This window comes from Cnephaeus nilssonii, assembly GCF_951640355.1.
Source record: "Cnephaeus nilssonii genome assembly, chromosome: 17".
In the NCBI taxonomy this organism is placed as follows: Eukaryota; Metazoa; Chordata; class Mammalia; order Chiroptera; family Vespertilionidae; genus Cnephaeus; species Cnephaeus nilssonii.
This window is the reverse complement of record NC_137088.1, coordinates 12503565-12516642: the sequence shown is the minus strand read 5'-3', so window position 1 is coordinate 12516642 and position 13078 is coordinate 12503565. Positions and strand designations below refer to the sequence as shown.

General features: G+C 38.1%; 1 protein-coding gene across 2 annotated transcripts in view; it reads right to left on the bottom strand.

Moving 5' to 3' along the window:
• Positions 1-387: 387 nt before the first annotated feature.
• Positions 388-13078, bottom strand: part of CLASP2 (cytoplasmic linker associated protein 2) — a 150347-nt gene continuing 137656 nt past the window's right edge. Inside the window, exons 33-37 of one of the 2 annotated variants that reach the window (XM_079795624.1) lie at positions 11408-11601; positions 10210-10338; positions 6827-7033; positions 4396-4512; positions 388-2081 (exon numbers count right to left, since the gene is read on the bottom strand). In XM_079795624.1, the coding sequence (XP_079651750.1) occupies positions 1995-2081; positions 4396-4512; positions 6827-7033; positions 10210-10338; positions 11408-11601 (734 nt within the window). In that variant the 3' untranslated portion in view covers positions 388-1994. The remainder of the gene's footprint in view (positions 2082-4395; positions 4513-6826; positions 7034-10209; positions 10339-11407; positions 11602-13078) is intronic. The other variant, XM_079795625.1, reaches the window with a different exon arrangement.

The window sequence follows — 13078 nt, the reverse complement described above, 5'->3', positions numbered from 1 at the left end:
TGCTTAGTCTACGTTTCTAAGTAGAGTTATTCAGCTTAAGTGACTTTAATTGTCAACAGTAGTTAAAGCAAGACCGTAAAGAACAGGTCAAAATCAAACCACTATTTAGATTAAAAATGATTATATAAAACATATCAAAGGTATGGAACATAAAACATTACTAAGAAGCATTCAATGTTTAAAATGCCTTTTCATCTTAGAGCTATAATATATACATGCATACATAGCTATATATACTTAATTGTGGCTGCTATTCCTGATAAATCTTTTCTCCTCAGATGCACTTATAAAATTTATTGACACATGAGCTTTTTAAAAATCTAGTTATAAGTGACTTGTCACACAGTGAGACAGAAAAACAACTGATATGTATTGTTAATTTTTTCAAGTAATGTTATGTACAGTTTTATTGCCAGTATATGCACAACAGTAAGCATAGAACTATAAATACACAATGTAATTAACAGTAGAAAACAAAATTGTTACAGGTAAAGGGGAGGAGATACAGAGAAACTTCCTGCTGCAAGAACAGAAACAAAGGTAAAAGCCGATGACAAATCCATTCAGTACTCTTAAATTCTTTACATACATTTCTACATTTTGTTCAATTAAACAAAGTACAGATAACTCTGTAACAACAGCAAATGGCTTCCCTAATAGCTATTTGCATTTCCAGTCAAATTCACTTAGTTAGGATTAAAAAAAAGTCAAGATGAGCAATCATTAGTATTCTGGTTCCAAATTATCTACTTTGCCTTTCACCAACACTGGTAATTTTTGCAAATTGGCTGCACATGAAAAGAATAGATGTAGCCAAAGGTGATTTAAAAACGTAACAGAAAAATCACCCTTTAGTTTTCCAAAAGACACTATAGGCAGCAGCTCAATTAAAAGTATTAGCCCTGAAGAGGTAGAGAATTTGAGCCCATTATACAAGATAATAGCCTTGGCACCATCTTCTCTCTCATCAGGATCAACGTTTTCAAGTAAGAATTTCATGGTAAAAGGAAACCAGGTTCCACCATTTAAACAAAAGGTGCTGGTCGACTCCCATGTCTCAATAATTAGTTTGTTTATTAAATGAGAAACAGAAGACTGTCAAGGACACACATGCACTTGATTTTTTTTTTTGTCTGTTTCCATTATCAAGTTTATTTGTAAGTGAATTTGATATTAATAAATATAAAAAAAGCATCATTCACAATAAAGATAAACAAACCAAAAACCCTGCAATGAAACCTTCCATTTTAATAAGTATTAAGAAAAAAACAGGCAGATGATTTGGTGCAGCTTTCTTAAGGGATCATAGAGGGGACATGGTTTTAAATAAAGATGGCAAGATCAGTAACCAACAAACAATATCAGTTTTACAAAACTGGCTGATTCTGTAACATTTCTCTTTGAAGTCTTAGTTTTAAAACTACAGACCACCCCAAAGAAGTTATAGCTAATGACATGTATCACAATCACACCAACAGAGTCCGGCTGTAGCTCAAATTAGTCCTGCTGTGTTTCACGTCATTTCAATATTACTAGCATAGGACATGATAGGAAACAAAACTCAAAGTAGCAATTAAAAAATATTATCCTGCATTTGAATAAAGGCAAAAAATGTTTTAGACTGTTCAACTTTTAAAGCTTTAAGCATTCCTGTTTAACCAGCATTAAAAAAAAATTATACAACCATAACACTGGCAAAGGTTAATGGGGAAGACAAAGAAGTACAAACAGTGAAATGATAAGTTAGATTTAAAATTACTTTATATTGATCAACTGTTGTTAATACTGCTTTTTCTTGGATTTGGGATAACTATCATAAAAGTTACATGCAGACTGAGGAGAGCCCTCTGTTACAGAAAATACAAAACAAAACAGAAAACTAAAACTAGGAAACAATGGTAAGCTCCAAAAGATGCATTTGAAAATTTCCTTCCATTGATGAGGGTGGCCTGTGTCTTTCCCTGGAGAGACCTGGTTCACTTCCACCGGCTTCACTAACTTTGCCCAGGGACATCAGTAGTGGGATCAGCTCCTCCAGAGCCTGTTTGTGCACGTTTGATGTAAAGGTTCAGTAGCTTCATCTGCAGATTGAAAGCAAAGCAAACATGTCATTTGAGCAAGCTGCCCTAATTTATAGTATAAGGTTTATTAAAAAATTATATACATAGTAGAGGCCCGGTGCATGAAATTCGTGCATGGGGGAGGAGGGAATGGGGGTTGGGTGTGTCCCTCAGTCTGGCCTGCAACCTCTCGCAATCCGGGACCGCTGGCTCTTAACCGCTTGCCTGCCTGCCTGCCTGATTGCCCCTAATCACTCGCCTGCTTGCCTGCCTAATCGTTCCTAACCACCTCTGCCTCGGCCCCTGCCACCGCAGTTTCATCCGGAAGGATGTCCGGAAGGTCATTCGGCTGTCCAGTCTAATTAGCATATTACGCTTTTATTATTATAGATATGTGAGCTTTAAAAGATAAATTTTGAACAGAAGGGTTATTATAATGCCCAAGTTATTATTGACGATTAGAAATTATAAAAAAATGTTTTTGATTTGTTCACGATTTAGTAATCTAGAATGTCCTTTCAAAAACTATTGTAGCCCTAGCTGGTTTGGCTCAGTGGATACAGCATTGGCCTGTGGACTGAAGGGTCCTGAGTTCAATTCCTGGTCAGGACACATGCCCGGGTTGTGGGCTAGATCCCCAGTGTGGGGTGTGCAGGAGGCAGCTGATCAATGATTCTCTCTCATCATTGATGTTTCTATCTATCTCTTTCCTTTCTTCTCTGAAATCATATATATATATATAAAACTATTGTAGTGGTAACATAAAACTTCAAGTAAATTTAGAAAAAGAAGTCACCATTAAAACAATAATGACAAACATTTAAGTACTATTTGCTATACAATATACTAATTGCCTTATCTTATCACTTTTTATCTTCAAAACAGAACGTGTGAGTCACTCACTGCCTAAGGTCTCAGAGCTAAGAAAGAAGTGGGCCAGGATATAAAATTAGGCACTTGGGTTCCAGGACCCAAGATCTTAGACAATTATGCCACTGTCCTCCTAATAAAAATGTTTTTGAGGTGGGGTGGTGATCACACAGTTCAATGTATGGATAATGTGTTGTGGGGGTTGTATGCCTGAACCCTGTATGATTTTATTGGCCAATGTCACCCCAATAAAGTCAATTAAAAATGTTTTTTTCATTTCTCATTTTGCAGTGTTTACAGTATGAGACCATATTTTTATAGTTTGTAATCAGAGCATATACATTTTTTTCATCTGATGTCATTTCCAAATATTTTCCCCCTACCTACCTATTGTCTTCGTATGCAACATTATTTATTACTGGCTGCCTAATATCCCGATAAGGTGATTAATTTTAATCCTCCTGTAGGCAACTCTGAATTATCAGGACCTAACTTAAGCTCCTAACAAAAGTTAGGATCCATTTTTCTTTGAAAACCACTTTATTATTGAAAGTTTTCTTTTTTAATATTAACTCTTTGATTCAAGGGTTTTTAACCCAGTGTCCATGGGATTTAAGGACTCACTGCATCCTCTGAAACTAGGTATAAAATTTTCTGTATGTATGTATTTTTCTTGAGATTAACCCCAGAAAGGTTTAAAAACCAGTGCCTTAATCTATGTATAACTTGTGAAAGGCGTATACCTGAGCTCATTTTCCTTTATGTGTATTTTTCTCCCCTTTTGCTATTTTAAAAATAAATATGATCATAGTAACGACAATCATTTGGATTTGGGGAAACTCTTTAACTAAAGGCAAGTGTCTCCTATTAACTTGTTTATAAGCCACAGTTTAACAATCATAATCTATCCTTACCCCCTATAACAAATTTCAAAATTTTGGTAGTATCAAAGAAATGAGAAAAGCAAGACTTATTTTTTCAACATACCAATCAAAGTTGTACACTTATCTGGATCAAAATAAGAATGGAACGAGAACAGATATTTATCATAGTTCATAGGGGGAAAATTTAAATATGTTCAAGTGGTCCATATTTTGGGAGATATAAAGTAATTCATGAATATATAACCCTGTCTATTTTTAATTAAACAGTCTTTGAGGCTAAGGATTTGGTTGTAGGAGTGGCAAAGAAGCTGGCTATTTTAAATAACCAGAATCTATAGGCATTTCTTTCATAGCAATCTACCAGCCACCCTACCAAACTGCCTGACTTCCCCTGAGTGGCAAATATGAAAGGAGAAACAGCTAAAATGCAAATGGTAGGAGGAATAAGTTGAATGCTCAAAGCATGACTTACTAAAAGCTGAATACAAAAATAAATTTTGTATTAACACAGACACACACACAAATAAATTTTGAAGAATGTACCATGGCCAGCATCCTTAGAACAAAGCAGCTCTACTTACTTTACTGCCAGTAAGCTGACTGAGATGTGGTTTTAGTTCATCCCCAATTACCGCATGAACAGCCACCAGGCAGAAGACACAAGCTTTCCGAACACTGCTCTCTGAATTATCATAACCCTAGGGAGAAAAGTCCGTATTAGCACTCCTGGGGGATCTGAGAAAAGCACGATTCCAACAGAGACAGAACAGGTAACTCAAAGATGAGATCTCAAGCTTTAATGACCGATGAGCTTTTCAACCTTTTCAGGCAGAGACATTCCCTTCTTGCCTTCCATCTCCCCTTCGGCACCTCCACTGTTAGCCTTCCTTCCCTTTATTTAGCCTGGAAAGCTGCAATTCTCTGACTCTGAGGCTGCCCCTTTGCCAATCCACCCTGCAAAAAGTCTCCAGATTAACCTCCCTAAAGCATTCAGTTTTATAGAACTCAACAGCTCCTCACTAGCAAATAAAGTCTCCTTGGCCTGGCAGTCAAGATACTCCTATAATCCAGGCTGAGTTAAGCTTAGTATCTGTCCCATCCCTACCACTGCTCCAAACTATTCATCCAAACATTTATTCAGTATTCATGATATGTATGACATATACATGATACACACACACACACACACACACACACACACACACACACACACATATATACACACACACACACATATACACACACACACATACACTAGAGGCACGGTGCACGAAAATTCGTGCACTTGGGGAGGGGGGGTCCCTCAGCCCGACCTGCGCCCTCTCACAGTCTGGGAGCCCTTAGGTGATGTCATACTGATGGCTCAGGCCCGCTCCCTGCGGGGAGCAGGCCTAAGCTGCAGTCTGGCCTCCTTCTGTGGGAGAAGACCGGGTGTATAGGGGAAGGCGCCGCCCCCATCATCCTGCCTCCCTCTGTGGGAGGCTACCAGGCGGCCAATTAGGGAACGGCGCCAGCTGGCGAGGCCCCGCCCCACCCCACCCACCATCGCCCCTCCACCGAGGCTGGTTGCTGCTGCCTCCCCTCCCCCCATTGCCGTCCCCTCCCTCTGCCCACTGGCACGCACCTTGGCTGGCCTGGCGCCGCCTGCTCACCAGCCCCGCCCCCCACCAACTGGTCATTCCGCCGTTTGGTCAATTTGCATATTACGCTTTTATTATAGAGGATTCTATTCTTAGTATCAAAGCATAGACCAAGAAGAAAGATATTTGGATCTGATCTTCAAAGATCGCACAATTAAAACTTTTAGGGCTTAGAATAAAGTCACAAAGATAATGCACAAAGAAATAAATGATTAATTCTCTTCAGGAGGGGGTCTTAATATATACACTATTGCATTAAAATCACATAATAGAATATTATTTATTGGATGGCAGAAATCTCATAATCTATGAAGTTAAGCAAAGCATGTTATAAATTCCATATTTGTCATAATGTTTATATGAATGGGTTTGTGTGCATAGAAAAAAAAACTGCATTACATTTATGACTATAAATTACGACCTATTTGAAGAGGAATCTGGTAATACCTAGGAATTCTATTTCTAGATATACACATATAAGTACAAGAAATTTCGCTGTAATACATATTTAATTAAAAAAATGGAAACACCCATATTTCCATCAACACATTAATGGATAAACAAATTGTGGTATAGCCCTAGCCAGTCTGGCTTAGTGGATAGAGCGTCGGCCCATGGACTGAAGGGTCCTGGGTTCAATTCTGGTCAAGGGCATGTACCTCAGTTGCAGGCTTGATCCCTGGTCAGGGCGCACACAGAGGCAACCAATTGATATGTCTCTCTCACACTGATGTTTCTCTCTCTGTCTCTCCCTCTCCCTTCCACTCTCTCTAAAAATCAATGGAAAAATATCCTCAGGTGAGGATTAACAACAACTACCACCACCACCCCCACTCCCACAACCCCCCCCACAAATTGTGGTATAAACATACCAGTAAATGGAATATTATTCAGCCAAAAAAACAATGAAATTGGAATACATCCTACAACATAGATGAACGCTAAAAACATTATGCTAAGTAAAATGAGCCAGCCATGAAAGGACAAACACTGTATGATTCTACCTCTATGAGGAACCTAGAAAGTAGAACAGAGGTCACCTGGGACTGAGAGGAGAAAGAATGGGGATCATTGATTAATGGGTACAGAGTCTCCATTTGGGATGATTAAAAAGTTCTGAAAATGAATAGTGGTGATGGTTGTGTAACCTTGTGAATGTATTTAATGCCATGAAATTGCACACTTAAAAATGACTAAATGGTAAATTTTATATTATGTATATTTTAACACACACACCACACCTGCCTACTGTCTTGGATGTTCAGAGCAAATAGGCAGGCGTGGTCATGCCATTAGTGTTGCCTGGAAAAGTCCCTAAAATAACTGAATCCCAAATCTATCGTAACTTATCCCTCCAAGCTTAGCTGCTTACCTGTATTAGGCCTGGCATAATTTCTGGTAAAAGCAGATTAAGAGTTTCCTTGGACACTCTCTCTATCACTTTTGTTTGCATTTTGATTGCAGCAAGATTAATGGGGTAATCTGCAGTTTGGATGATAGGACAAAGCACTTTGATGCACTGCTCTGGACTGATTGAAGTGGCCAACACGGATGCAGCTTCCTCAGCTGATCTCACCACCTAAAACAAAGAGGAAATTGAGAAGGGAAGTAATAAAAAAATATTTTTTATACTGTGTCCTGGAAGTACAAACTTCATGAAATAGGTAATTGGACATAATAACTGGAACTTGATTTGAAAATATTATAGTAAACAAATAAACAAAAAGTAAGAGTATTGATAAAACAGGGTTGGCAAAATGTAACTGTTGAAGCTAGGAAATGGATTCATGGATCTTTATTAAATCATTTTTCCTTCTTTTGTGTTATTTTAATGTTGGCTAAAACGATTTTAAAATCATATTGTGGTCTAGTTGTGCAGGGAAGTGAAGGCTCTATTTACCTAGACTACAATGTGGAGTCTTTTGTATCAGCCACGGTGAGATGCTGCTCATTATTAGTGTCCTCAACTCCAGGAGTGCTATGTCCCCCTTTACCACATAATTACAACATAAAACATTCAATACGTTATCAAGTAACATGCTATTCCTCCTTCTGTTCATAATGATTTTCTTTCCTTCTGTATTGGGCTTGGGCTTCTTTTTTCAATAAAGAGAAGAAACAGTTGTCCACCTTCTTATTAGAATCTGTAATCTCTAATGACGGTCTTGAAAACATGTAAAAATTATTGCTTTTCATGCTACTTTGGTAGTGTCTTCCTTATGATCTCAATCTGTGAGAAGTGCTCAGAAAAGCACAGGGAAAAATACACTGGAAGTCAGAAGACCGAGGGCTAATTTCAGGTATAACACCTTAAGAATGTTAATTTTATCTTTTGTAAAAATAGGGATGTTACAGGCATTATTTGGGTCAGAAGGTGGGTAACTAAACTATAAATATTAGTTTTTTAGACATTCAGCAAGATGTTAAACACCAGCTGAAGAAATCTGAATAAAAATCCAGGCAGATTTAGAAGTTATGATTCAGTCTCCTCTAAGGGTCACAATCATATCTTTTGAAAAGTGAGTTATAGAGGCTTTCAATTTCTTCATATCCTCACCAACACTTCTTAGTGCCTTTTTCCTTGGTCTGTGTTAAGTGGTATCTCACTGTGGGTTTTACCTGCATTTTCCTAAGACTAAGGATGTTGAGCATCTTTTTGTGTGCTTATTGGCCATTTGTATAACTTATTTGCAGAAAAGTCAATCCAGATCTTTCGCCCATTAAAAAAATATATTTTTATTGATTTCAGAGAGGAAGGGAGAGGGAGATAGATAGAAACATTAATGATGAGAGAGAATCATTGATTGGCTGCCTCCTGCACACCCCCACAGGGGATTGAGCCTGCAACCCAGGCATGTGCCCTTGACCGGAATCGAACCTGCCACTCATCAGTCTGCAGGCCGATGCTCTATCCACCGACACAAACCGGCCAGGGCTTTTGCCCATTTTTTAATTGCGTTGTCTCTTTGTTGTTGGTTTGTAAAAGTTCTTTATATGTTCTGGTTGGTAGTCCCTTATCAGACCCATCATTTACAAAATTTTTCTCCTACTCTGTGGATTGCCTTCTCACTTTCTTTATAACATCTTTTGAAGTACAAAAGTTTTAATTTTGATGAAATCCATTTATCTTCTTTCTTCTTGTTGTTGTAGGTTACTTGTACTTTGCATTCTATCTAATTACTGCCTAATCCAAGGTAACAAAGATTTATACTTGTCTTCTTATGAGATTTTTAAAGTTTTAGCTTTTACATTAAGTATTGATCTATTTTGTCTCACTGCTATTTTAATGTTCCTTTTTGACTTTTGCTCATGTCTGTTTTACCAGACACCTAATGCTATTGCTCTGGTGCTTTTCCTTAGAATTGCAGTTTCTATTTGAAATTTCCTTTTCTAATTACTTCTGAGATTTTATAAAAATCCTCATGATTATCTTATCAACGTCACTGGTGGTAGTGGCAATATTAGACTCTTCCAGGCAAACTGTCCTCATTATTTTATTTAATAATCTTAAAAAAATATTTTTATTGATTTCACAGAGAGGAAAGGAGAGGGAGAAACAGAAACATCAATGATGAGAGAGAATCATTGATCGGCTGCCTCCTGCACGCCCCCTACTGGGAATCGAGCCCGCAATCTGGGCATGTGCCCTGACTGGGAATCCATCTGTAACCTGGCTCATGGGTTGATGCTCAACTGCTGAGCTATTTAATAAACTTTTAACAGATATCCAGCTCATATAGGCAATTTACCACTTTAAAATAGTAATGATTCTTATCTTCATTACTTAAAAAAACAAACCAAAAACCAAATTCTTATTGATAAGTGGAATGTGAAAATAACTTTGGTGAACGCTAAGTAAATAACGAAAAGTGAAATGAAGGAGAGAATGATTAATTTTATTTCCTAGAGGTAGCCATGATATTACAATAATTCATTTAATACGAAGGAATATATGCCTGTATCTCAATTAGACATTACCTTGAAAATCAAGGTAAGTGTTCATTAAGGAAATGATGGATAAGGATACTTTTTAAGCAACATTTATGTTTTATGCAATATAGTAGTCCCCCAGTTTTCTGGGGGCTCAGTTATCTGCACTCAACCATGGTATAAAAATATTAAATGGAAAGTTGCAGTAAGAAATCATACATTTTAAACTGCACGCTATTCTGAGTAGCATCATGAAATCTTGCATCATCCCACTCCGTCCCGTACAGGACGTGAATCATCCCTTTGTCCAGCATAGCCTATGTTATATACACTACCACCTGTTAGTCACTTAGTAGCCAGCTCAGTTATCATATCCATTGTTGCAGTATCAGTGCTTGTGTTCAAGTCGCCCTTCTTTGACTTAATAATGGCCCAAAGCGCAAGAGTTGTGATGCTGGCAATTCAGATGTGCCAAAGAGAAGCTGTAAAGGGCTTCTTTTTAGTGAAAAGGTGAGTAGAGTGCAATAGGATATTGTGCAAAAGACCACATGCACATAACTTTCATTACATTATATTGTTATAAATGTTCTATTCTATTATTAGTTATTGTTGTTAGCCACTTACTCTAATTTATAAGTTAAACTTTATCATAGGCATTTATGTGTAGGAAAAAAAACCATAGTAAACATAGGGTTCGGTACCATCTTCAGATTCAGGCATCCATTGGGAGTCTTGATACATAACTCCTGAGGAAAAGGGGGGACTGCTGTAATATCAGAAGTACTAGGAATAAAATAATAATCATGTAAGTGTCAGGTAACTTACCTCCTTATGAGGATCTTTATGTGCTTCCAATGTTTTCATGACAGTCAGTTCTGCATAGTTTTTAAATCTTGCTGGTTGATGCCTTAGGATTTCTTTTAAAACTTTTAATGCCAAAGCCCTGATTGTAGGCTAAGAAGAAACATTTTAATGTTTTTAATATTTCGAGTTATAGATAATCTTTTACATTTCCCATGTCTGAAATGTAAGGATCTTAATATTGAGGTGAGGGTCGGGGGATCATAGACAACTGCATAAAGTATGTGGAATATTGCATAATTAAGTTTTCACATCTCTAGTTGGAAACATACACACATCTTTAAAAAACTGAGAACCAACTAAATACTATTAAAAAGGAAGTTTTACTTCTGAACTAATTTAAGTAAGCAAACAAGTAACCTGTACTCTCCCGTAAAGACCTGTCAGCAGCCCCAACCGGTTTGGCTCAGTGGATAGAATGTCAGCCTGCGGACTGAAACGTCCCAGGTTCGATTCCGGTCAAGGGCATGTACCTTGGTTGCGGGCACATCTCCAGTAGGAGGTGTGCAGGAGGCAGCTGATCGATGTTTCTCTCTCATCAATATTTCTAGCTCTCTATCCCTCTCCCTTCCTCTCTATAAAAAAATCAATAAAATATATTTAAAAAAAACAAAACAAAAAAAACCCAAAAAGACCTGTCAGCAACTTCTCATATTTTTGCCATTGTCAATTATTCAAAATCGCTGGGCTACTTGGTTTATAAGAAAAAGCACTTTACAGTGAAAACTTCATGCAGAAAGCAGCAGCAGAAGAGACTCGTTTTCCCAATTTCCAAATCTGTGTAGTGCTTGGTTAATTGGCAGTGACATGCAACAGAAGGCAGGAAAAAACAGGCGATTATTTACATACTAGAGGCCTGGTGCACGAAATTCATGCACTTTGGAGGGTCCCTCAGTCCGGCCTGTGCCCTCTCGCAGTCAGACATCCTTAGCACTGCTGCAGAGGCAGGAGAGGCTCCTGCCATCGCCGCTGCACTTGCCAGCCATGAGCCCAGCTTCTGGCTGAGCAGTGCTCCCCCTGTGGGAGCACACTGACCACTGGAGGCAGCTCCTGCATTGAGCGTCTGCCCCCTGGTGGTCAGTGCGAGTCATAGCAACTGGTCATTCCGCCATTCAGTCAATTTGCATATTAGCCTTTTATTATATAGAATTATGCCATTTACCTCTTTATCCCCAAGGGTTTCAAGCAGTAAAAGTAATATTGTTTTGAAGTGTTCATCCCAAACACTAAAAGATTCTTCCTGGGTTAGTTTCATAAGTTCATAGAGGGCAATTTTTCTTTCTTCTACACGTTCATTATGGTTCGACAACTCCTTCAACAACTCCGCAACCAGGTCAGAATGGTCTAGGGAAAGATCTGTCAAAGGACATGGCTTTCATTTTATAACTTCATAGGTAAATTCTCACAAGTATGGGGATAACAACTTCATAACATGAAACAATGCTGGCTGTAAAACAAGAGAAAACTAAGTAATTTTCTTTTCCATTTATCTTTTCCAAAACACCAATGTTAGTTTAAAACTTTTTATAATAAAAATTCATGCTGAAACCGGTTTGGCTCAGTGGATAGAGCGTCGGTCTGCGGACTGAAGGGTCCCAGGTTCGATTCCGGTCAAGGGCATGTACATTGGTTGCGGGCACATCCCCGGTAGGGGGTGTGCAGAGGAGGCAGCTGGTCGATGTTTCTCTCTCATCGATGTTTCTAGCCCTCTATCCCTCTCCCTTCCTCTCTAAAAAAATCAATAAAATATATTAAAAAAATAAAATAAAAATTCATGAGATTACAGTATAATGAACCTCCATATACTGACCACCCAGATTTAACAATCATATTTTTACCATTTTTACTTCATCTTCGTGCACCCCCTTTTTTTCCTGAAACATTTATCACAAATACCAACTATTTTATCCTTGCATACTTAAGTATGCATTTATATGGTGGCATCCCAAGAGGCAATGATCACTGAATTTAAATGGTAGTAACTTGTTCCCACCACTATAAAGTTCCCTATCAAACTTTTCACTAATAGTTTCACCCACTGATTGTTGCTAAATCAATTATTTTATTAGAAGTTAAAAATGGGCTGAATTCTTCTGTAGAGAGTAACTTCATCAACTAGAGCTAAATACTCTGAAATATAGTTTGATAGAAGAATAAATACTTAATATTTTCCCTTTTAAATTTCAGAGTCAAGAGTTGGGCCCAATATTGTTAAGTTTTCATTTGTTTTTGCTTTTAGTTGTTGTTAATCCTCACCCAAGGATTTTTCCATTAATTTTTAGAGAGTGAAGGAAGGGAGGGAAGGAGAGAGAGAGAGAGAGAGAGAGAGAGAGAGAGAAAGAGAGAGAGAGAAACATTGATTGGTTGCCTCCCACACGAGCCCTAACTTGGGTTGTGGATCGAACCTGCAACCCAGTCAAGTGCCCTTGACCTGGAAATCCTTTGGTGTGCTGACTGATGCTCTAACCACTGAACAACACTGACCAGGGCTGTTTTTGCCTTTTCAAAGTATAATTATGAAATCATAAATTTTATGAATGTTAAAGGACACTTATGTCTCACAACAGTCATTAGATAATGCTTTGAATAATTTTTGTGGGAAAGACAGTTGTCCAAAAGTTCACATTAGAACGTTACAAAATAACAAAGTTCTTCCTAAATTTTTTTTAATTACTTGATTGATTAAGGTATCCCATATTTGTCATCAACCCCCCCCCCATTCCCATCCCAAACCCCCCCACACGCATGCCCCCATCCCCCTGTTGTCTGTGATCACTGGTTAGGCTCATATGCAAGCACACAAGTCCTTTGGTTGATCTATCTCCCTTGTCCC